Here is a 25,080-nt window from a genome sequence, read left to right as displayed (position 1 = left end):
TTTCAGTGTACTATAATAGAGTATCAAGATATTATTTTTATTTCCAGAATATGGATAGATATCTTTTCAAAATGAGAGCAAGAGCATCAAGTGATACTGAGGACGATTCTAGTTGCGCTTTCCAACGTATTTCTTATCAATAAAAAAATTCAGTGTAGGAACCACGGATCTAGAATTTGGAAGTGTTGTAGTCAGCTGTGTATCTCTTGGAAGGGAGTTCCATGGGATAGAAGCCACCAATGGGAAGGCCCCGTCTCTATGGCTGTGGTAGCTGCAGTGTGACTATAATTTGAGGATTCCTGATTCATCTTATTCCTATAACTGTAATGTTAGAAGGGCATGTAAGAAATCACATAAATAATAATAGTCCTGTGTGATAGGCCAGGCTAAGTAAATATATATTGTATACATAAGCAGCAGTTCTTGCCCATAGATTGTTGCAGGAGGGGACACCCATATACAATATGGTGTGCCCAAGTAATCCTGGTGGCATCCCTTTTTCATTCTGCAATATATCATCTGTCCCCTGTTTGCTAGTAATTAAAGGAACATGTACAGGGGCTCTATAGAATCCAAAAGTCCTGCATATTTTCTCAAGAAAATATAGATATTATAAATTATAGATATTATAGATATTATAAAGATACAGTTCCCATGAAGCCCTTGCTAGCTAAGGAGTAATCTGCTATTTGGGTTCACTGAGGTTGGAAACTCAGCCTCGTTATCTCAGTTGCCCTCTCTTCTGGACTTTGTTCCATTACCCTGGTGGGCCTCTTTCCCCTTTGTGTATTCTTGGTATGATTAGTATTTCCCTCCAGCATTTCTTTGTTCAATAAGTTAAATGGCATTGTGTGAGAGAGACAAAGCTGAGAGTAAGTATTCAACAGTGCAATCCTATGCATATGCACTCAGAAGTCCCATTGAATTCAATGAGGTTTACACCTAAGAATGAGGGTTAGCAGTCTTTTGCAGCAAAAACAAATCTTCCTTGCAACTAGTCCACAAAAGCTTATGGCTAATAACATTTGCTTCTCTTTCAAGTGCCACAAGGCTCTCTGTTGTTCACCTAATCTGACCTGCAACACATCTGGCAAGCATTGGGAAGCGGATGAGCTCAAAGAGCTGCTCTTCCTGGGGAAGATGGCCCCATACCTTGGTGGGACAACATGGTAGGCTGTGTAAGGAGCTGCTGGGACTCAGTGCACCTGAACTTCAGGTTGCAGCACCTGTGTATGCAGGCCTTGGACTGACTCCATGCACCCAGTTTACCACTGGATCCTCCCAAATGGGAAGAGGTACAAGGAGGGCTTCCTAGCTCAGTCAGATGGGCTGGACACAGTATTCCCAAGCTTTAGTATGTTCCTGGATCTTTTGGTCACCTCCACACCAGACATTTAAAGAACATGACTTCCCGCAAAGAATCCTGGGAACTGTAATGCTCCCACCAGAATTTCCAGCACCCTTCACAAACTACAGCTCCCAGGATTCGGGGGGGGGGGAGCTGTGTGCTTTTTACACGTGTGGTATGGATGTAAGGAGAGATTGTCCTCCTGTCCTGGCTTGTTGTGTGCTTCATGCTCCTGGCTTGCCCTATGTTTCTGAGTACTGGCTTTGCTCCTCACCTCTGATTCCCTGGTGCAACCCATGGCTCCCGGTTTCTGGCTCATCTCCTACCACTCCCTATGGCTCAGCCCTGACAGGTGGAGAGGCTTTCTAAGCCCAGATGCTTCAAAATGAGAGGAGGATGTCTGTCTGGGAAGGCTACTGCTTAAGCTTCCTAAGAGCTAAATTAACCCACATAATCCAGACCACAGTGCGCTGTAAGCAAAGAGCAAGAATGAACAAGGTACGCTACCCCAAAGTTAGTTTTTGTGCACAATGCAGAGCTCTGCATGTTTCTAGCAGTTGGACTATTGATTGCTGGTCAAAGAGAGGATTACTACCCCCTTTGATCCGAGTGAGAATTCCTCCATGTATTTTGATCTGCTTAAACCTGAGGGTAGAGGGGTCTCTCCAACATTATTTTTTCATTGGGGTAGAAGCCAGTCAACCCTCAGCATTTTATCAGGAGCTCTGGCAATCCCTGATGCTTCCCAGGAAGGATGTCCCTTTGCCCCCCCCCCCAATAACTAAGAGTTGGGGAAAACATGACTGTGAGACAAAAATAAGACCCCATACAATATATGATATATGTCATAAGTTTATCCAGATTTGTCTTGGAACCACTGAGTGTCCTTTCTTTCATGATGCCTGACCTAATTCTGCAGATAGTTCCTGCTAGCCTCTGTTTTTCTTTGCCTATAGTATTTTGTCTTAAGAACTTTGTTCCAAACTTATATTTAAGGACACAGCATAATGAGCATATCTTCTGTAGTGGGTTAGGACTAAAAATGCCCCAACACTTTCACTTCAGAGGAAAATGTAATTCTGGAGCTATTGCAAAGTCTGACTCATAAAAGTTAAAAAAAAAAAAAGACGACTGCACTGATCTTCAAAACCTGGTGCATGTAAAGTATTGGAGGGTGTCTCTGTGGAACTGTGATCTAAACAGACATTATTCTGTGTAATCTGTCTAGGCGCTTACTGTGGTACGTGGGTGTAACATATTGTACATTACTATTTTATAATGTTAATTAACGCTACTGAGGCACTACTAGTGCTTTCTGGCAAGCATCAGTGGATGTACTTGACAGTTATAAACAGACATATGGAGCAGGAAAAACAGGGGCACACCTTTTTTAAAAAACAGCATTCCATGCCATGGGGATTTTTTTTTTTTTGGAGGGAAAACTAAATATTTTGCCAGCACAAATTGTTTTGAGTGAAGGCCCCATGTAGCAGTTGGCAAGAAAGAGTAGAAAGAGAATTATCCATGTTGTGGTTTTTTTGTGTGGTGTTCCATCTGTGTTGGAGGAATGCATGCAAGTTGTTTGACAACTGTTGTGGCATGAGCTGGGCGCAGAGTGTTGTGGTGTGCACCCTAGCTGTGCCTCCAAATGTCTTTTCTTGTCTTCACATGCAAAAGGTCTAAACGTAAGCTATTGTTCACAACCTTTGGGTGGGGATAGAAGGAAGGTCTTTTACCCAGAGGGTGTTTCCAAGGTTTCCTCACAACATTGCCTGTCTCAGGGGTGGGCGGGCAGAGGGATCTTCTTTGGGGTTTTTTTACTAGAATCCCAAGATCCATCAATTGGAACAAAGTACAAGAGGCGTACAAGGAACCTTGAGCCAATTAATTTTCCTCTGAGCACTAGAACCGAACACACTTTCAGTCCTTCAACACAAAAATCCATTCCTGGTTACCTACTCACCCCAGTTTCTTCATTTAAGCAGCATAATATTGTGGGGTCATTTTGTTGCTGACATTGTCAAACTATTGTGAGTCAGACGTCCTTGTCAATTTGCTTCAAATTCCACAGAGATCAGGAGTAGCTGGTGTGGAGGCCTGGTGCGCAGGAGCCATCCAACCAGTAGCAGTGTCAGTGGTGCTTACCTGGATGGGGCAGGCAGGGCAGCAGCAAGGTCAGAGGTACCAAGGCACACCAGCTGAGCCAATCCAACACTGTTGCTTTTGTGTCTGTGCAGTCCCGACCTTACTACCACCATGCCCCATTCAGACAAGCAGCAGCAACATCCCTGTCAAGAGAGTGGCTTGGCTACACCACCCTTCCATGTCAGCTGCTCCTGCCAGTAGTAGATTCATATCTCCCTTTTATCACCCCCAGCTAAACTACAGTGGTACCTCAGTTTTCGAATGTAATCCGTTTCAGAAGACTGTTTGAGTTCTGAAACGTTCGAAAACTGAATACAGAAAACTCAGTACGGAAGCAGCGTAGCATGTTTGACTTCCAAGGTGCGTTCGAAAACCATTTACTTCTGGGTTTACGGCTTTCGAGAACCGAAATGTTCATCAATGGAGACGTTTAAAAACCGAGGTACCACTGTATACCAATGAGTAGAAAATATCACTGAGGTGTCATCTTCTATAGCAGAGGTCAGCAAACTTTTTCAGCAGGGGGCCGGTCCACTGTCCCTCAGACCTCGTGGGGGGCCGGACTATATTTTGAAAAAATAAAATAAAATGAACGAATTCCTATGCCCCACAAATAACCCAGAGATGCATTTTAATAAAAGCACCCATTCTACTCATGTAAAAACACCAGGCAGGCCCCACAAATAACCCAGAGATGCATTTTAAATAAAAGGACACATTCTACTCACGTAAAAACACGCTGATTCCCATACAGTCTGTGGGCTGGATTGAGAAGGCGATTTGCCTTAGGTTGCCTACCCCTGTTTTAGCCACTTGCTGTTCAGCTGTTTGTTTGTTTCCCCCCCAGAGGTGCTTGTTACAATCTTGCTTGCAAACCAAGTATATTGTTTGCAGAAAAATGAGTATGAAAACTAAGTTGCGAGCAGCAAACTGCTCACATATTTTCTCGTTTCATAATCCTATTTTGTTTATCCACATTTCAAAAAGTCATTAATATCTTATTCTTAAAACTTAAAGAAAGGTGCTGCTGCCACTTAGTACTGCCCAACAGAATCTTCTCAGTAGCGGCCCCCTCACTTATGGAATGCCCTCTGTCCCCTTCATTATTTGAGTATATATTAATATTCATGCAGGCATTTAATGGTTGTAAGAAAACCTCCCTGCCAGCCTTGAAATTATTTAGCAGTGAGTATATTTGATCGTGTTGAAATGTTTGAATTGGTTTCATTGTTTGCTGCCCTTAGGCTACGCTAAGAGGAAGGGTGGGATAAAAAAATAATAATCTATTAACTAAACAAATAATGATGCACAGAGCCACTCAACACACTTCCGAAAGCAGTTTGCTCCCGTGAACGGGATGCTTACAGCTGAAGGCTCCCAGCACAGTAGCATGCATGCAATGGCCTCATTCCCAAGCCCTAATTTAGAACCCTTGTGTCACACCTTCTGCAGTAGTGAGAAGACAGCAGGGAAACTCCAGAAAAACTAGTTTGGGAGAGTAAAGGAGTGGCAAAGACCATCGTTGTGGAAGCAAGGAATAAATTACGCAGTATAGTATAGAAAATCGTAATATATGGTAGCTGAAAACCTGGAGGAGCAGGAAGTATTTGGGAAGCGACCCATCCTGCCTGCCTAGAAACTGCTCTCCACATGTTCAAAGGCAGTTTTATTATTATATACACACAGCCAGACATAATGTCATTGCCAACTTCTGTTATTTAGAGGCAGGTTCCACAATTGAGCCCTGGCTCAAATGAAGCCCTGCGCATGTAATATGATTGCTATTACTGTATTATATTCATACCCTACTTTTTCTCCATTTTTATCCTCACAACAACCCAGTAACTGGCCCAGTGGGTTTCATGGCTGAGCGGGGCTGTGATCTCTGGTTTTCCCCGCACGCTCCCCAGGTTCTAGCTCAGCGCTCTAGCAGCAAAGCCACATTCAGGAGAGTATGGCTATTCTTGACCGCCTAGGTTTGCGTCCGCTACCAACAAGCTTAAACCCTGCGACCCGAGCCATGCGCGCGCAGCTCCCCCTGGCGGCATTGAGAGAACCCTCGGGATCCCGAACACTAACCGGCTTCCGGTTTGACTTGGAACTTTCATTTTGCGCCGGGCGAGCAGAGCTGCGAGAGCGCAGCGCTTCTGCACGCGAGCCGGTGGCGCATTAAATTGCCTGCAGCCAAGCGCCGGTTTGGGGGCTGAACGACTGAATTGCAACCCCATGTGCTACGTCGTAGCGGCGGTGGTCAGGCACGATTGGAATCGGAGTCCGTCTACATTAGGAGGTTCGCACCTCCAGGCGCGCCGCGCTGCCGCTGCTTCAGGGAATCGGAGAACCATACAGTTGTATAGTTGGAAAGGGGTTCCGAGGGTCATCCAGCCCAACCCACTGCCGCGCAGGAGCCTTTTGCTCAACTTGGGTCTCGAACCTACGACCTTAAGATTAAGTGTCTCTTGCTCTACAGACTGAGTAGAGCAGCGTGGAGGCCATTCTGAGACCAGCCTCCTTGGATGCTTTGTCACCCGCGGAGGAGGATGAGGATGAGAAGGGCCTTTCGCCGGCGGGAAAGCCACCGCTAGAGTCCCCAAAACGGGCCGATCGGGAAAGAGTTAATCCGCCCCGCTCCTCCCTGGCACTGTGGCCGAGATCAGCTTCCCAGCCCCTGCCAGGACTACGGACCGAGCAGCCAAGGTGGGCTGGATATTTCCAAGCACACAACGACTCTGGGCAAAGATTGCTCCTCCTCCGCCTCCTTTCCATGTGGGAATCATAACACAGAATATGGAGAATCGTAGGGTTGGACGTTGGGCGACATTGCAGCTTTTGTTGACAATCCCCTTCCAGCCTCAGCTGCGCCTCCAGTTTACAATTCCAGCCGTGGGCTACCCCGCAGGGTTGTCGCTAGCCATTAGTTCTCAGCCCCTGTTCCCTAAATCTGCAGCTAATGGAGCTCTTATATATTGCATTTGGGCTGACCATTTTTAATGCTTAAAAACGCGTTGCTTTAACAAAGAAAACCACATACATTTCAGAAACCTTTTTTTGGAGGTGGGGTCACAGGCGGATCCACCTCCCCCCGCCTCCCCCCCTTTGCTTTCTTAATAGCAGCTGTCGCTTTGCCCCGCAGGAGGGGGGGGGGGAAAGGGAGGGAAATGGCGTCAAAAGCATCCAGGAAGTCCCGTCATTAGACCATGAAATCATCACTCTACTTTTTCCCCCTTTTTACAAAGTCTACGCTGGTGGGCGCTTTCCCTCGCCTGCCCGGCTTGCCTTGGGCCCGGGTCCTCCTGCCGGCGAGTGACGCTCTAGGCTGCGTCCGCCCGCTCGCTGCTCCCAGCGTCCCCGGCCGGAGCTGGACTTGGGGAGAAGGGGCGGCGGCGGCCACTCTGCTCCCCCCGCTGCTGACGGCTCCATCCGCGCCTGGACAACGCCGCAGGTACGGAATAATCTCTCCTCTCTGCCCCCGGCCAGCCTGCGCGGTATCCCTAGGCCAGGCTCTCGCCCAGGTCCCGGGTCACCCCTCCTCTCCCCTCCCCAGGACAGCAAGCCTCCCCCCCGCACCTGCCATATCTCCTCCACAGCCCAGTATTCATTCCCATTATCCATTACTATTATTACCCTCCTTTTCAAATCATCACCCCCCAATACACGGGCACCTCGCACGCCTGTTTTCCTCGTGGGCTCACCTGCAGCATCTCAGGGGTCACCTCCCCCCAATAATCTCCCTCCTCCCTTCACCATCTATCTCCCAGGGTTTGCATCCTTTTTCATGGTTTCTCTTCACCTCTCAGCCATTGCACTATTATTGCCAAGCAAATAACAGTCAAGCAAACACCGTTCCCTCGCATGCAAGTGATGAATCACTGTAGTTGGTGTGCTACCCTGTAACTCTCTGTGACGCTGCTCTCACCCTGCGTCCCTGGTTGTGTGAACGCGTCTGGAGGGTTTATCCTGCTTTCTCGGACTAAACACTGAAGGCAGTTGCTGTAGCCCCCTTTTTTATTTGCATAGCAGGAGTACATTTTACCTGCCCTGCCCAGCAGAAGGGTGGCACTTAGGATGTTCTGCATCTTTCTTCCTTGTCAATCGCCTTGGCTTGCTTTGGCTTTTTATATTTCCTTTCACTCATCTCTTGTGTATTGCTGCCTTTTTCACAAATGCTTTATCGTCAGATGTCAGGACCAACATTGGATGCTGAGCCAGATTCTTGGGTTAGCGGTACTTTCGTTGACTGGCAGTTGCTCTCTAGGATTTGGAACTAGTTAAGCATGCTAATTTTTCAATGTTTATCAGGAAGCAAGTCCTTTTAAGACATCATAAAGTTTGCATACAGCTGCTCCATGTATAGTGGGAAGGGAAGCTAACCTGTGATGGTTCAGGAGCTCTGAAGAAGCAGAAAAGAATAAAAGGGTTTCCAAGCAAGGTATGGCTCACCGTGCAATCCTATGCATAGCTACATACTCCCAGTGAATTCAATGGGACTTACTCCTAGGTAGGTTTATATTGGATTGTTTTGGATTGGAATGATACAAGTGGTACCATTTTCCATTTATATCTATATTTCTAAATATATCGGCACTTTTGGGAAACTTGCCTTGATAACTGTGATGAGTGCATTACAGATGCTAAGTAGTGCAAAGGCCATTGGCTAAAAGCAATAAATATGACTGACAGTCATATCCTAGGCTCAGAATAATTTATGCAAATTAGTCAGATTTCAGGGGTCAGTCTTTCAGATGATTTCTATTTTTTGTCAAGGGTTTTGGTGGCATAAAGCAGGAAGGGAGGGGAAGCAAGACTGGGCGGCAGTAGAATTGGGGTGCAGGTAAAGTATCCAGAGAGTTGTCCAGGGCCCATAAACTCTGTTATTCTGATCAGCAGAAACTTCACATATTATTATTTTAATAGGCAAAACTAGATTTGAACGGTATAAACAATAAGCCACTTGTACATTGCTGAAAACCATTGACTTGGAACCAATTGGAGTTCTCTGTGAGGTGGTTTTAAAAAACAGAGTTGTGTATCTTTCAGCCATGGCTTTAATGGGAATGTAGTTCTGATTTATAACATGTGCAAATTGAAACTGTACATGTAAAGCTACCCTTAGTGTCCAGTAGATACAACCAACATAGTTCCCAAATTTTCCTTGGAGCCATGAGGGTTTTAAACAAAGCCACTGCTGTGATTCTCAACTCCAATTTTTGCAGTAGCTAACCATTAAATCATCAAATTGTAATGTTGGGAGGGACGCTGAGGGTTAACTTGTCCAACCTCCTGCAATGCAGGAATCTCAACTAAAGCATCCACAACAGATGGCCATCCAACCTTTTAAAAATGTCCAAAGAAGGAGAGCCCACCACCTTCCGAGAGACTCCGTTCCACTGTCGAACAGCTCTTACCATCAGAAAGTTCTTCCTGATGTTTAGTCAGAATCTCCTTTCTTGTAACTTGAATCCATTGGTTTGGGTCCTATCCTCCAGAACAGGAGAAAACAAGCTTGCTTCATATTCCATGTGACAGCCTTTAGATGTTAGATAACCAATTCTGTAATCTTACAAACCCAGAAGAACCCTGAGTATATCCTTCGCTTTTGCTCTGCTTGAGAGCCATATAATTATTTGAAATTATCATTAGTTCAGTGCTAGTGAACTTTATCTGCTTTCACTTTTTGCAAATACAACCAGTGAAACAAGAACAGGTGGTTCAGTTAGCTATTCAGGTGTCAAAAGCAAATGTGATGTCTTGACATCAGTGTTTGTTTGTGTATAGGCTGCTGGGATCTTCAGTCGATAGAGGGAGCAGTTGTCGCAGGGTTGTTGTTATTTAGTTGTTTAGTCGTGTCCGACTCTTCGTGACCCCATGGACCACAGCACGCCAGGCACTCCTGTCTTCCACTGCCTCCTGCAGTTTGGTCAAACTCATGCTGGTAGCTTCGAGAACACTGTCCAACCATCTCGTCCTCTGTCTTCCCCTTCTCCTTGTGCCCTCAATCTTTCCCAACATCAGGGTCTTTTCCAGGGAGTCTTCTCTTCTCATGAGGTGGCCAAAGTATTGGAGCCTCAGCTTCACGATCTGTCCTTCCAGTGAGCACTCAGGGCTGATTTCCTTAAGAATGGATAGGTTTGATCTTCAGGTGTATATTGAAAGATGTATTCAGGAATTGAAATAGGTAGCAAATAAAACACTTAATTTCACTACCATAGATCAACTGACTTTAAGATGTATTTTACATCATTTGTTTTCTGAAAAGGATTCATTTATATATTCAGGACAGATTGTCTGTCAAAAAAGAAATTCTTCTCCCACTGGGGGGATGGGAAGTGTTCCCCCCCGCAGAAGTTCCTGGGGAGCATTTTGAGAGTGGGATGGCTCCTCCCATCTTGCAAACCATGGCTAAGGAAACTGGTTTTTGTTAGTGCATTGTAGCATGGAACCATGGTTAATGCTGGGAAGGAAATAAGGAAATTGTTTGCAGGAAACAAATGTTAATTATCTACAAGACTGAAGTGTTTGAAGACAGTTTTTAACTGTGTCTTAAAATGAGCAAGGAACTTTGTTGGGTGCTAGACACATAACTGTTGCATACAAGTTCCATAATACAAATTTATGTTTGAATATACTACTGTTTTGACTGATGAGACCTGCTTGTGTTGTTGCCAGGTCCCCTCTCATTACTCCACTGGGCAGTTGACAGCCTTTTAATCCTAAATATAAATTGGGAACTTTGAAATACAGTGGAACCTCAGTTTTTGAATATCTTGGCTGCTGAATGTTTCGGAAGCTGAACGCCGAAAACACAGAAGTGAATGCTTCCGTTTTCAAGCACACCTCGGAAGTTGAATGGCTTCTGAGGCATGTTTCTCATTTCCCCCCCATTCACTTTGCTGACAGCTCTTTATTCCTCAGTTTGTGAACATTTCGGAAGTCGAACGGTCTTCTGGAATGGATTACGTTTGAAAACCGAGGTTCCACTCTATATAGATTGCCCAGCATTTACACACCTGAGTGCTTAGTGCGGATCACTGTCTATTTTGTTTCCTGTACGTTGTTTGCCTTCAGGTATGCTGCTCTATATTAGAAATTTGATTTACTTTTTATAGGAATATGCATTACAGATTTGCATTCTCTAGGACTGGTAGATCATTAATGTTCTTTAGATTAAGACCATCTTTTCATTTTGATCCTGGTTGTACACACACACACATATTGTGAAAGCCTGTTATACTTTAAATTTCATTTTAATTTTCACTTAAAACCTACTTGATATGCTTTGTATGTTGTTGTGTTAAGATAATTTTACAGCAGGCTTTATGTCTGAGGCAAACTACCATATATTAATTAACATGATGACAGAGAAAAGGGAAGTGTATCATTATGAAGGCACTTCCTGTTGCATAGGTTGAGCTCTGTTACGATGCAATGGTAACTCTTTCCTGTGCTGATCCCGTGGGAAATAGCTGCCAGCAGAACAATTTTAAAGTAGCAATCACCTGTAAATATTTTGTGTGGAAGCAACTTAGAGGTTTAAATAAAAAGTAACATTTTGATACCTTTTATCAGCTTTCAGTTGTGACGCCACATCCCTTGATGTTTTTAGCGATGAATCGGCTAATTTTTTTCAGTAGAGTTGATAGTGTTTCACTTGAAATTCATTAGCATGTCACAACCCTACTTTTCCTCCTTACATGCTAGGTTGAGACTGGTGCGCTTTGTACATGATGCCACTGTGAAAATATTCTGAGTCATGTTCAGGGTATAACCTGAAGAACTTCTCTGTAAGATACAGTAGTGATGTTTGTTGTATATTAATTGGTTACAGAATGTTTGGCACTTCATGCCTGTGCAAAGGAAATATAATTTACAGCCAAGCCAGAGGCAGCAGGAAAAACAGCCAACAAAAACATGGAAGACAGGTGAGCTTCCAGAGGATGGAAAAAGGCAGGCACTATTCCTGATGATAAACCAAGACACTTAATTTTCATCTTAATTTTTTGTAATTAATCATTTTACTGAGAGCAGGAGGAGTTTTCAGTCACGGTCAGGAAGTGGAGCAAATCACTCAAGGAATTTCTGGAATCCAGAGCATTAGGGAATTCTAAAACTCTGGTTGATAAAAATGATCTTATGATCCTCTTTAGACCTCAGGTGTGTTGTAATTTCTTGAATGACTAAGTTGGCTTGTCTACATTTTCTCACTTTTACTAATTTGCCTTGCTGCAATCCCATTGCTCGTTTATTAAACATTACCCACCATATTCCACACAAGTCTGTGTGTATTTCTTACTTCTCAGTTCTAATTGGCGTAGTTTGGGGCTTATGGCTTTCAAACTTTCTGCCTGGTTGAAATGCTTCCCACATCAACTTCTCTGCCAAGGAATACCTGCACAGGATTTTGGGAAGGTTTGTGAGAGGGACAAACTCAGTTCATAAGGGACACTGGAGAAGACTATTAGACCTTAAGGTTGCCCCATGAACTGTGCGTGTGCCCTTAAAGACACCCAGCATTTCCCTGGGGCAGCACATTACAAGGGGAAAGCCGTAGTAATGGGAAGGAAGTTTTTCTGTCACTACTGGTCTTTTCCATTGCAAGAACTCCTGATACACTTCTTAGGAACCTCCATTGTCCCCCAAAACATGTTTGAAAAACCACTGCTTTGTGCAAAGGTCATTCAAAAGCATGTGTTATCTGAGCTTTAGACCATCTACTAACTTATTTTATACAAATACCGGGCCAAAATTATGTGTGTATACCCCACTTTTTAAATGAACGATATACAAATGACCTGGGTTGTGTTAATCTATCTGAGTAAAGGCTCAGGGAAGTTTTTAATATGTAACGCTGTATTGTTTTTAACACTTGATTGGAAGCCACCCAGAGTGGCTGGGGAAACTCAGCCAGATGGGCGGTGTATAAATAATAAATTATTATTATTATTATTATTATTATTATTATTATTATTATTATTGCCTATAAGGATTAAAAAGGTTAAGGGACCCCTCACCGTTAGGTCCAGTCGTGGACGACTCTGGGGTTGCGGCGCTCATCTCACTTTACTGGCCGAGGGAGCCGGTGTACAGCTTCCGGGTCATGTGGCCAGCATGACTAAGTTGCTTCTGGTGAACCAGAGCAGTGCATGGAAACGCTGTTTACCTTCCTGCCGGAGTGGTACCTATTTATCTACTTGCGCTTTGATGTGCTTTCGAACTGCTAAGTTGGCAGGAGCTGGGACTGAACAGCGGGAGCTCATCCCGTTGCGGGGATTAATTCTGCAATAACTACTTGATATATGGGTGTGGGCCAACCTCTATGGAAGGTGTTCAGCTGCAGCTTTGCTGCCTGAGGCATATAAATGAAGGAAGCCACAACTTAAGATCTATTAGCACAATTCTGTATATGTCTACTCAGAAGTCCCATTGACTTCAGTGGGGCTTACTCCCATGTCAGTGAGTATAGGATTACATTCTAAATTGCCTAAATATGAGGCAGTCATGTTTTCAGGGTTGAGTGCATTTTAAAGTAGCAATTGAAAAATTCACTTTTATCAAATATCTGTGTCCAAATAGATAAAAGAAAAATGTATTTTATATTACTTATAGTCTCTAAATTAAAGTTAGATCTCCTTTAATCAGTCAGATATGGTCCAATAGTAGTTTTATTCAAAACACTGATTTGTCAGAAGAGGAAGAGAAATACTAATTGCAAAAAAACGAGCTGTTCTGAAACAACGACATTATGCTGTAAATCGTTGTACTCAACTATGTTGAGAATGCTATCCAAATAAAAATGCATGTGAAAATACCATTAGCTTTTAGCCCAAACCCATAAGCCAGACAGTTAAAACTAAAATAGACAACCCGTAGGGCACAAAGATTTAGTCACTGGAAGGGCACCCCAAGAGCCGTAGGTTTTTGTGGATAGTCCTATCTGTGGCCAATTCCCTTCCAGCCTTCACAAAAAGGACCACTGCCATTGCCTTTTACTGACAGTGGAGAAGGCATGAATGGTTTTATCTTTTGGGGGGGGGATCAAAGGAAGCTGACAGATCCAAAACCCTTCTGTTACCCCTGAGGATGCAGAGGTGGGGAAGAATGCCAGCCCTGGCATTGGCATATATATTTCTCTCTCCTCCGAGCAGCCTCTCCCCCACCACCCAGCTTCTACCCTGACTGGTGTGAGACCAGTAAAACTCTACACAGACTCTCCCCCACCTGCCCTCATTGAATTGCTTTGTCTGTAACTATTAGAAGCCAAGTGATGCCTTGAATGCACTTGTACAGAGAAAAAGGTGTCTGCTCCTAAATGGCATCTGAACATATGAACAAACCCTGCCTGATAGAACAAAATGGAGCACAACATCATTTCACTCTGGATTCCTGGGTCATTTTCCAAAGGCAATTTCTTTTCTTGCTTTTATGCAAAGGTTCACAGTGAGAAACTGAATTAAGGCTAGAACATAGTAAAGGTGAAAGTGATACTGTTGCCAATCCAAGCTTTCATTTTAGGGTGAATTGCTATCCATCGTATTCTGATAGACGAACTTTTAAAAGTGATGACAAACCTTACTGATACAATTTTACTTTAAAGTAAATAATAGGCAACCCTTAAAAAATTGTGATAACAAATAATGCAAATTCTGAATGCTGCATTCTTTTAAATATTCTTTCTGTTTCTCTTGATTCCATTCTCTGTATCAGGTGAAGGATGGCACAGTTCCTCTGAAGCTGTAGGCAACGTCTTGACATCCTGGTTACCATGACACCCAGTAGAGGACCGTGGGGGGAAAGTGGGAATTCCTCCCCTCCCCTTAAATGCTACTAATGGCCATGGCTGGGTAAGGATTAAGCAAGGCATTAAGATTCCGGAGCTTTATTTCTTCATTTATGTTTCATCTCTGAAATCCTACCCTAAGGTTTGACAGTACTATCCTCATGGAGTAATTCTAAATATAGAAAGCAATTAAATTGTCCCCCAATGGTTGTGCCATTGTTTTGGTCTTTTCCTTAGTGTGGATGGAATATGAACATTCCTCAATTTGAAAATAATCACACTTGCGAAACACAGATTCCCTTGCAGCCGCTCTGTGATGCTGCTCACATGGAGTGACATTAATTCTGAAATGTTTCCAAGGTTTGGCAGAGGGGAGATGGCTTGTGTTTTGCTTTTCTTCAAGCTGTGTTTGGAGGGCTGGAAATCTTTTTCTCCTTACATTCTAGGATTTGCCCAGTGTGCTGACATCATGGGGAGTTGCTGTAGCTGCCCATGCAGAGACAGTGTTCCAGATCACCACCCCACCAAGTTTAAGGTAACATGCTTATTCATCCTATTCAAAGTGTTCTACCACTAGAATTATTCAAAGTTAGTTAAGGCACACAAAACTTCATGCCGTCAAGGTATTAAAGTAGTTAAGAGTAGCCATTTCTACAGAGTTGAAATCCTTCTGTGCTTTTGCATTGCTACCCCTTGAGTTTGGAAAGGTCCCTGTTCTCTGTGCGTTTTATTTGGTAGTAGTGTAGAGATCATGCCGTTCAGCTTCCCAGTTAAGTTGCCTCTTAAGGTAAAAGGTAAAGGGACCCCTGACCATTAGGTCCAGTCGTGACCGACTCTGGGGTTGCGGCGCTCATCTCGCTTTATTGGCCGAGGGAGCTGGCGTACAGCTTCTGGGTCATGTGGCCAGCATGACTAAGCCACTTCTGGCGAACCAGAGCAGTGCATGGAAGCACCATTTACCTTCCCGCCGGAGCGGTACCTATTTATCTACTTGCACTTTGACGTGCTTTCGAACTGCTAGGTTGGCAGGAGCAGGGACCGAGCAACGGGAGCTCACCCCGTCGCAGGGATTTGAACCACCGACCTTCTGACCAGCAAGTCCTGAAAGCAAGGAAAGCTATCTTGGTCCATAAGAAAAATACACCCCAACACACATTTGGCTTAATATCTAGCCTGATGAAGAGTTATGAAGAATCTGAAAGCTTGCTCGCTGTTTTGTGACATTTTAGTTGAACCTCACTCTGGCTCTTGAAATTACTTATGAGATCAGTCACTTTAATGGCTCATTCCACTCAGTAGTTTTAGTTATTAGGCCAGTGTTGGGTAGTAAGTCTTGGGTTAGCTTGTAATAGGGATATAGCTTGAGTACAACTATAGCCATTAATAGAGGCAGGACTCTCTTGGGGTATAGAATAACAACTCGTGCCTAAAATCTTGTTGTGGACTGGGCTAGCAGCCTCCAGGTACATTGGACTGACTGATATATTTCCCTGACAGCAAAGTCATCCCCAAAGAATTTCACCATTCTACAAGAGCCACAGTAATTGTATCAAGGAGATATTGTTGGGACTGTGTTTTGCTATGCAGACACAACCCGTTTGAATATTGTTTTATATGGTATTTGTTCTGCCCACTAAGGTGCTATTTGGCATAATGCCTGGAGCTCCTGACAACAGGTTTTGGTGTTTCTGCAGGTGACAAATGTTGACGATGAGGGCAACGAGCTGGGCTCGGGGATTATGGAGTTGACACAGAGGGAGCTTGTTTTGCACACACACAAACGTGATGCTGTTCGGTGGCCATACCTCTGCTTGCGACGCTATGGCTATGACTCCAACCTCTTCTCCTTTGAGAGTGGGCGCCGCTGCCTGACTGGACAGGGTATGTGCTTTTCTCAGCAGGGACAGTGGCTTCAAAATGTTCTTGCTACAGAAGGCTAGGCGGTTGGGATAACAGCAAATTTCTCCCCTCACGGCATGCTGTAAATCTGATCCTTGTGCAGAAACCATTCCCTCCTCCTGTAATATACAGGGCAAATTTTCAGTACCACCTGTTTATTGTAAATGTTTATTATGATCATTTGTGATGCAGTGAGACATGGGACTTTGGGATCTGTGCTTTGCTAAACTTTGAGGTCACTCAGATCGTTCAGTTACTGGCATTCTGATAGCAGTTATACCACTTTTAAAATATGTCTGATTATTGGATATTTTAAAATTTTAAATTTACCATTAAATGGATAATAGTGAGACAGTCAGTTAAGTTTTAATATAATTGAAAGCTGACACCATATCATAAGAAGATCAATTCTGCCCTGCTGGGTCATATCAAAGGTCCATCTCTAGTCTCCATAGGCACCCAGCCAATATTTTTGTAGTAATATAAATTAGAAGGGGAAATGGTCACTAGCAGAGTACATAACCCCTGCTGCAATATCCCTTGATATTCCTTGAGAACTACATGCAAGGGTTTCTTAAGATATGCTTTAGATACATGACCAATCCAAACCAAGTTCCCCTGAGTAGCCATGATTGGCAAGTGCTATTGAAACCATGGTTTGAACCTCTGTTTTAACTAAGGAAACATGTATTTGCAATTTGTATTAATGCACATGCAATACCAGGGCTGTCTTTAGCATATGTGGTGCCGGGGGGCAAAGATCCGCCCAGTGTCCCCAAATTACCAAAGTATTTTCCCGTGTATTACATGAGGTTGTCCTATACACGGATAGTGCGGGGAGAGGGTTGCGTACTGCCAGCCGTCTGGTTGGTGGGCGTGCAACCCTCTCCCATGCCGCTGTGGGAGGAGAGTGTTTCCTACAGAGGCTTGGGAGGGAAGCTGCGCATCTGCCAGCCATCTGGCACCCCCCGGAATTCAGTGCTGGGGTGCCCTGCACCCCTTGCACCCCTGGGTAAAGACGGCCCTGTGCAATATGGTACTATGGGCTATGTGGAGGAAGGGCAGGGATGATGGTGGACTGGGGTGGATCGTGCTGTGGTTGCTCTGGCTTGCTCCCAGCTTGCAAACCACGGTTTGTTCAGGTGCCAACTTCGGTTTGTGCCAGCAATTTGTGTCTGCATTACCCAATACATAATGATAAATCACAAAAAATGCTCAAAGTGCTGTAGTTAGAAAGCCAGGTTTCATATTCACAGGCTGTAGGCCCTGCTGTTTCCTTGGACTTCTCTACACAAGTGAGTGTTTTTGGACTCATTTGCATTTCCCTTCTTTTCTTTATTCCCCTTCAAGTTTTGTTTTTTTTAAAACAACAAAAACAACAACAATAAATTTTTCTTTTCTTTGAATGATCCTTGCCTTTATGCTGGGAACAATAAGGCAGAAACAGAGTAGGAGTTATTTGGGTTTTGTTTTTTCGAAAACCGAGAACATTTTCCTTCAGAATAGCAGCTGTTGTTGCCATGCTCTTGTCCTGGTTGCTATGGTTTTTTTGTGCGTGTTTGTGCGTGCCGATGTCCAATTGGTTAACTCAGTATAGTCAGACAGTTGATAGAAATATTTATGGGGGAAGGGGAGGTGTTGGCAGTTTGATATACCATAAAAATGGGGGTCCCTCCCATTCGTGTACCCATTTCAGTTCATGCTGGTCAATAAGAAGTCAATGAGAATGATCTGGTGGAAAGGATATAACTCCAAAACTGAGCTGGCAAATGAAATGCAAAATGGCATGTTTTGCTGTTCATGCCTTACCTCTGCTATTACAGGCTTACCGTGCCCAGCACAAGCCTTATTTTGCTACTTCCTTTCTCACCTTTTGTCTCCCTCTTTTTAACTGGAATATAGAAAGGGGCAGGATGAGTGGAGAAGAGAAGGGATAGAATTGTTGAGAAAAAATATATTTCAATTTTTCATTAAAACTTATTGGAAGACATCCACCTCCCTAACATTATAATAAAATGCCTCATTTCCGCCAACAGTTCTTGATTGTGCTCTGACCGCGAAGAGAATTCTCGCTTTCTGTGGCAGAGGAATGTGTTTAAACAGGTTCAATGTATTCTTCACGGTCAGAATAGTGTAACAAGCTGGTCAGACCATAACTTCCCCTCCCCACCTTTTTCTGTCTGTCTCTGTAGCTGTAAATAGCTGCCTGCAGAGAAAAATGTACAACATTCAAGGAGCTTCAACGACAAAAGCCAGCCCTGTCTCCCATATGAAGTGTTCTTTCTTCCTCTTGCAAATAGTGCGCTTGCATATTTTCAGAAGGCATATTTTCTGGTGGCCTCAGCATGCAAACATCAGGCTGGTGACAAGGAGCAGGACTTTTTCAATGCCTCTGGAACTCTCTCCTCAAAGACATTGGTCTGCAGTAATGGACAACACAGAGGGACCACGCCATTTACCCAACCTTCCTCCAGCTGAGTTGCTGCTGGGATGGAAATGGGGAGGGGCAAAGTGGCTGCAAGGTGGGTGTGGTGCAAATCCAGTGCTCCTGCTGACTTGTTTGCACCACTCCAACCTCATTGCCACCTTGCGCCTCCTTTTCTCTGTCCCAATATGCAGCAGCAATTTGGCTGGAGGGAGGTAAGGTAGATGATGCAGCTCCACTGTGCTGTCCACTACTATCTACCTGGCCTCCTTGAATTTACTCTTTTATTTATTCCTATTAAATCAGTTCCCCCACCACCAACCCTGCCTAACTATTAGTACTGGCATACGTGGCAGTAAATTTCATTGCATTATGTAAGTATCTTCCGTGTAGAGACCCAGACTGCATGGCATTAAAACAAATCTTCCTCTTTTCTCCAACACTCTTGATATTTGCCTAGGAATTTTTGCATTCAAGTGCTCAAGAGCAGAGGAGATTTTCAACTTGCTGCAGGAACTGATGCAGTGTAACAGCATCAATGTGGTGGAAGAGCCTGTTGTCATCACAAGGAACAGTCATGCTGCTGAACTGGAACTGCCCCGGACACCCCAGACACCCAATAGTAAGGTCATCTCTCAATTTGTCAGACAGAGAGGGGAGTGGGGGTGTAGAGTTGTGTACTAGCCTTATGGCATCAACCACAGTTTGTTCCAGTGAGCAGGGCGGTGGAATATTTGTATGAGGCCAAACTGGCCTTTTCAAGCCTTCAAGTAAGGCCCTGTGAAAGGCCCAAGAGTGTCCCTGCCTTTTGTACAATCCCCAGGGGATTTGGCATGATCAGTGTTTGGTTGGAGCTCAGCCGTTCCACTGTAAAGAGCTTATAGCTGAGGCCAGAAGACCAGTATACCAGAACCTAGTCTTCTGGTGGGCATTGCTGCAATGCTAGCTACCATATACTGGGAAGGTGAGGCAGTGAGGAGTATGCCATGGTGCAGGCGCACTAGCGGAGCTAATCCAATGCTTTCATTATTTTGCCTGCATGATGCCAACATGCTTCCCCCTCCCCCTTTTCCTCTTGGTCAGCAGCAATAACGCACCTGCCAGGAAGCTAGCTCTGCGACTTTGCCCTACCAGGCAAGCTGTTTCTGCAGTCTCCTTCTCCAGTGTAGCCCTAGCACTTGTGCCCATACGTCCCATGTGGTATGCTTACTGTAATGTCTTAAGTTTTGTGCTCCCTTGTTTCCAAGGCAACTGTTTAAAACATCAGTTGTCAGATCGTGTTTTGAACTTCACTGTAATTTCCATCAGAATCCGTCCAAGTGACTGTAGAAAGCTTGCCTGGAATCTTTAGATTCTTGATGTCTGTATTGGGTTGAGAAATAAAGTTTTGTTCTGTGCTTGGATCTGGCTTAGGAATTTCTACATCTCTACGTTTTGCCGCAGGTAACCATATGGTTTGGTTTATAAGCAATATCCTTACAGTGGAGACCATCACTGATTGATCTACTTCCGCTTGCCTTTTGCTTGTTTTTACTTTGCAAATGTGTACAGGATATTTTCTAAGGCTAGTTTGGAGGCTCTGCTACATGTGCTCATGCTCTAAGGCTGATCTCATCTTTCTCCAGCTCTCGGATATACAGTTCCAGGGTTTCCCAATGGATTCCACAGCTTCCCTGTGGAGGCCCCATCTTGCCCTGCCGCCAGACATGCCTCCATGAGCAGCCTAAGGCATTCCTCAGTTGGCGAGGACTCCACACATGCCCTCATTGTCCCTGATGAGCAAGTAAGTTCTCCTTATGGTCAAGGCCAAATTAAGGTGGTTGGAGGCCCTGGTGCAATTCCGAAAATAGGGCCCACCTGCCCCCGCAAAAGGAATGCAAAGAATAAGGTAGCTCAAAATAAGTCATGCGGTATTTTAAAGACTAATGCATTTATTACGGCAAAAGCTTTCGTAGACTATTTTTTTAAAAAAAGTAATATTTATTAAAGTTTTAAAGGTTACAAAAAGAAAAAAGAGAAAACACCAAATTAAGCAAAAACAAGACAACACATCACAATAAGGAAAAAGGAAAAAAAGAAAAAGAAAGAAAAAGCAGAAAAATAGAAACAATTAAAAAACACAACGAACCTTCCCATAACTTATCTTTCATTTGCTTGTTTCCTTGACCTCCTCACACCTCCCTTTTTTGTATTCTACCATATTTTTCGCACCATACGGCGCACCGGACCATAGGGCGCACCCAGTTTTTAGGGGGGGAAATCAAGGAAAAAATCCCCCCCCCAGCCCCAAAGAGCAGCGTACAGGCTGCGCACAACCTCTCCCTGCCGGAGGGGTTGCGCGCAGCTATGGAGCAAGCCAAAGCAGCAAGCGGGATGGATCCCGCTCGCTGTTTTGGCTTCCCCAAAGCAGCAAGCGGGATGGATCCCGCTCGCTGTTTTGGCTTCCCCTTTAGCCCCGTGCAGCCTCTCCCTCCCGGGAGAGGCTGCGTGGGGCTAAAGACTCCATAGCCCCGTGCAGCCTCTCCTTGCCGGAGACGCTGTGCAGGGCTTTCCTGGCTTTACTGGGAGGTGGGGGAATTCACCCACCTCCCGCAAAACCGGCAGAAGCCGCGCAACTCCTTTAAAGAGATCGCGGCTTCTCCTGGCTTTTCTGGGAGGTGGGAGAAGGGACTGATGCGGCCAGTCAGTCCCTTCTCCCTCCTGTGGAAAAGCCCGCAAGAGTGCACGGAGCTTGTGTGCAGCTCTTGGGGGCTTTTCCCGCCTGCCTCCCCCCTGCATTCGCTCCATAGGACGCATACACATTTTCCCTTGCTTTTTAGGAGGGGAAAAGTGCGTCCTATGGTGCGAAAAATACGGTAGTTCGGTTAGCTATTTCAGCAAATCCTTTCCATCTTTCCCAGTTTTTGTCCTATAATTTATCTTAATATAATGTAACTTTACTTTCCCTCCTTTCACCAATTAACAGTCTATTTTTACTTAATCCTTTATAACATTTCTGCTAAAACCACATAACTTCATTCCAACATCCTTCTAACATTCCTTAATTTTACAATGTTTCTGTAAATAAACTTTAAATTTCTCCCAATCTTCTTCCACCGACTCTTCTCCCTGGTCTCGGATTCGAGAAAGCTTTCATAGACTAAAAAAATACTTGTGGAGTTTCTCAGCTCTCACCCAAACATTCCCCCCCCCCCAAGCTTGATAAACAAAAAGAAAATACTCTGAACATGCGCAGTCTCACATTTTAAGTGCACTAAACACATCATTGTTTTTGCTTACTTCCTGCCTTGAGCCAGTCATCTATTCTCAGCCTTACCTATATCACATGGCTGTTATGAAGATACAGAAGGGCAAAAGGAGACACTGTACTTGTATCACAGGCATCAGACTTTGGTTCCTTTTAACCAGAATGATTTATCTTTATACTATAACCGGCTGTATTTTTTCTGCCTCCGTGCCTGACTATTTCATGATAAGATGCATGAGTCCTACCTGGATTCATTTGTAAATTGTGAATTCATTAATTCTGTGTTCACAATGAGCAGTGCAAGGTGAAGGAAAATACAGAGAAAAACAGAAGTTAAATCAAGGATTTTAAAAATAATGATGAGAATTTTGATTAGTTGAGCTGTGTGATGAAAACGAAAATGAACAACCCTTTCTGCTTTGTGGGAACTAAATCTAAACCTTTGTAGTCATTTATGTATAAGCTAGTACGATCCTATGCATATTTACTCAGAAGTAAGTCTTGCTGTGTTTAATAGGGCTAATTCCCTAACAAGTGTATTTAGGATTGCAACTTTATTATCTAGTTTACCTTCACTTTTGAAGGTAGTTATTTTAAGCTTAGGACGTGTTAAGTTGCTTCAGGTAGGTCTCATGCCACCTAATGGCAGAGATAGGGAACCTGTGGCCCTGCAGATGTGGTTGGACTACAACTGCCACTATTGATCAGGCAGGCTGGGACTGATGGGAGTTGGAGCCAACATCATCTAGAGCAGCCTTTCTCAAGTTCAAATGTAGTTCAAATGTAGTTGAACTACAAATGTTCAAATGTTGTTGAACTACAACCCCCATCACCCCTAGCTAGCAAGGCCAGAGCTCAGGGATGATGGGAGTTGTAGTCCAACAACATCTGGGGACCCACAGGTTGAGAACCGCTGATCTAGAGGCTGCAGGTTCCCCATCCCTGCTTTATGCCTACTTTGTCTCTCAGACCCGTTAGTGCAAGTCCCTGCTCTTCTGAAAGCAGACTCCTCCAGCCATGTCAACACCTCCAGGTGTATGTGTAGGTTTGCTGGCAGCTGTTGTTCTCCTCTTTGCCACCTCCTCATCTATCTTCTCTCCTTGCAGTCCCACACCTATGTGAACACAACCAGCGGTGAGGAGGAGATGAGGGGCCGCCACTGCATGCACTCCTTGCCTGAAGTCCACCCTCCTGTTTCCCATCCCAGCCATAGCTGCTCGCTAGAGGACCGGAACCCCCAGGTTTACTTACAGCCAGGGGAGGTGAAGTTCATGTTGGGTCCTGCCCCCGGGTACAGGCACATGATGAAATGCGACGGCTTCTGCCGGCCCCACTGGGAGTGCGCAGGGCATATGTGCACCCCCAACAACAACAACAACGAGTGCAAAGACGAATGCCTCACCCCCAAGTACGTGTACGAGAACATCAACGGCCTCCTGCCGTCCCGAGGTGCCTTGCTTCGCCGGGGCACCAGGCGCTTGAAAATTGCCCGTGAGGATCTGAACCCCCCCGGCTGCTCTCACCGCCGGGCCACCCTGCTGCACTACGAGAACCTGCCTTCGCTGCCGCCCGTGTGGGAGTGCCAGCCGCTAAGGCAGGACCAGGAGGAGGAGGAGGACTCTGGCGATGCAATGACGCCTTCCCCTAACGGTTACCCGGAACTCGAGGAAGATGACCCTTTGCAAAACTACATGAACTCGGAAAGCGCTGTGCTGCAGGGGGGCCTGCGCAGGGGAGGCTGCTTGCAGCGGCGCCGCAGCTGCACACCCAACGTCTTCAATTTTGACTTCCGCCGGCCCTGCTCAGAGCAGCCCAGGCAGCTCAACTACATCCAGGTGGAACTGGAGGACGACCCCCACAAAGGGTGCCGGAGCACACCGGTCCCCTGTGCCTCACGTTCTGCCGCCCACCCAGCCCGCAGGACGGATTCCTATGCGGTCATTGACCTCAAAAAGACAGCAGCCATGTCCAGCCTGCAGAGGGCGCTGCCTCGGGACGACGGGACTTCCAGGAAAACGCGGCATAACAGCACTGACCTGCCTCTCTAGGAGGAACGGCCGACCTGAGCACCGCATTGTGGCTTCACACCGGCTCTTCAACTAATCATAGCGTCATTGCCATCTTCCCATTGCTCCTCCTGTTTCCCAGTGCGACTCACTGGGATGGCTCCATCAAGCTAACTTGAGAAATGTAGCCTATTTGTGCCTCTTCCCAGCCCCCCCATTTCTCCTGCCGTGTAGTTCTTGAAGTCTTGCCAAGTGTTTGAAAACTTGACTTGTTTGATAGCAGGGAGGGGGGAGCATTAGTGATCAATGCTACTTGTTCTCCCCTCCCCTGCCCCTTTATATAGGAATCATGTTTGGAAAGCTTTCCTGTTTTCATCGGATCCTCTTGAGGATCCTGCTGAAAGAATGTGGGGGTTTTAGGAAAAGCAAAGGAATATTTGTGGAGGAAGAAACACCTCCAAAAACAGTACAGGTAGGGCATGAGGGCTAGAAAGTTTATACCTTTTTATTTTTGAAGGAATGCAGAAATATATTTATTTTTTAAATCCATGTTAATTTTATTTATTTATTCATTTATTTATTTTTCTGGGAGGTGGGTCTCCCTTTATTTATTTATTTATTTATTTATTTATTTAATGTATGTCAAGAGTTGAAGTGCCAAGTAAATATAGAGTGTAATGACTTTGTACTTCATTTCTCTTTTGTGACAGTGGGGATGGGGGAAGTCGTGTGAGGAGGATCACATCCCCCCCCCCCCCCGTCGTGCCAATTGAAGGCCAAATAGTGGGAGTAAGGAAGGAAGGGATTTAGTTTAGCGGACTAGCACGGCTCCTTTGCAGAAGCTTGGAAATGAACGCAAGGATGGTCCTAGCACCACGTACTTACAAAGTTGGCTCCACATGCCAACAAATCTGATCTCGTAGCTCAAGTTCCTTTCTTCTTATTGGGTGTAATACACATCTCTCCACTGTTGCAGCAAAAAAGAACCATGGGACTGTAAATTGCCAACCCCTAACAAAGCCCCGGGATGTGGGTGGCGCTGTGGGTTAAACCACAGAGCCTAGGACTTGCCGATCAGAAGGTTGGCGGTTCGAATCCCCGCAACGGGGTGAGCTCCCGTTGCTCGGTCCCTGCTCCTGCTAACCTAGCAGTTCGAAAGCACGTCAAAGTGCAAGTAGATAAATAGGTACCGCTCCGGCGGGAAGGTAAATGGCGTTTCCGTGCGCTGCTCTGGTT

At 45.1% G+C, this 25,080-nt stretch overlaps 1 protein-coding gene across 3 annotated transcripts; it reads left to right on the top strand.

Moving 5' to 3' along the window:
* The first annotated feature begins 6,597 nt into the window (after positions 1–6,597).
* Positions 6,598–24,582, top strand: FRS3 (fibroblast growth factor receptor substrate 3). 3 transcript variants are annotated; one of them, XM_053393126.1, is made up of 8 exons: positions 6,598–6,935; positions 11,319–11,412; positions 14,195–14,331; positions 14,714–14,802; positions 15,962–16,148; positions 19,052–19,213; positions 20,217–20,374; positions 22,945–24,582. In XM_053393126.1, the coding sequence occupies exons 4-8, from the start codon at positions 14,737–14,739 to the stop codon at positions 23,884–23,886; spliced, it is 1,515 nt and encodes a 504-aa protein (XP_053249101.1). In that variant the 5' UTR covers positions 6,598–6,935; positions 11,319–11,412; positions 14,195–14,331; positions 14,714–14,736; the 3' UTR covers positions 23,887–24,582. The 3 variants fall into 3 exon arrangements, with proteins under 3 accessions (XP_053249101.1, XP_053249102.1, XP_053249103.1); XM_053393127.1 differs by lacking the exon at positions 11,319–11,412; XM_053393128.1 differs by lacking the exons at positions 6,598–6,935; positions 11,319–11,412 and adding an exon at positions 11,500–11,644.
* Positions 24,583–25,080: the final 498 nt, after the last annotated feature.

This window comes from Podarcis raffonei, chromosome 6, assembly GCF_027172205.1.
Source record: "Podarcis raffonei isolate rPodRaf1 chromosome 6, rPodRaf1.pri, whole genome shotgun sequence".
Classification (NCBI taxonomy): Eukaryota; Metazoa; Chordata; class Lepidosauria; order Squamata; family Lacertidae; genus Podarcis; species Podarcis raffonei.
Note: the sequence above shows the minus strand (reverse complement) of the source record. Positions and strands in the feature narration are given on the sequence as shown.

Excerpts from the sequence above, each read along its gene's own strand:
- FRS3 (XM_053393127.1), top strand. The coding sequence starts at position 14,737 with ATGGGGAGTTGCTGTAGCTGCCCATGCAGAGACAGTGTTCCAGATCAC. Across the intron at positions 14,803-15,961 it reads ACCACCCCACCAAGTTTAAG|GTGACAAATGTTGACGATGA; the intron begins GTAACATGCTTA and ends GTGTTTCTGCAG. Across the intron at positions 19,214-20,216 it reads GACACCCCAGACACCCAATA|CTCTCGGATATACAGTTCCA; the intron begins GTAAGGTCATCT and ends ATCTTTCTCCAG.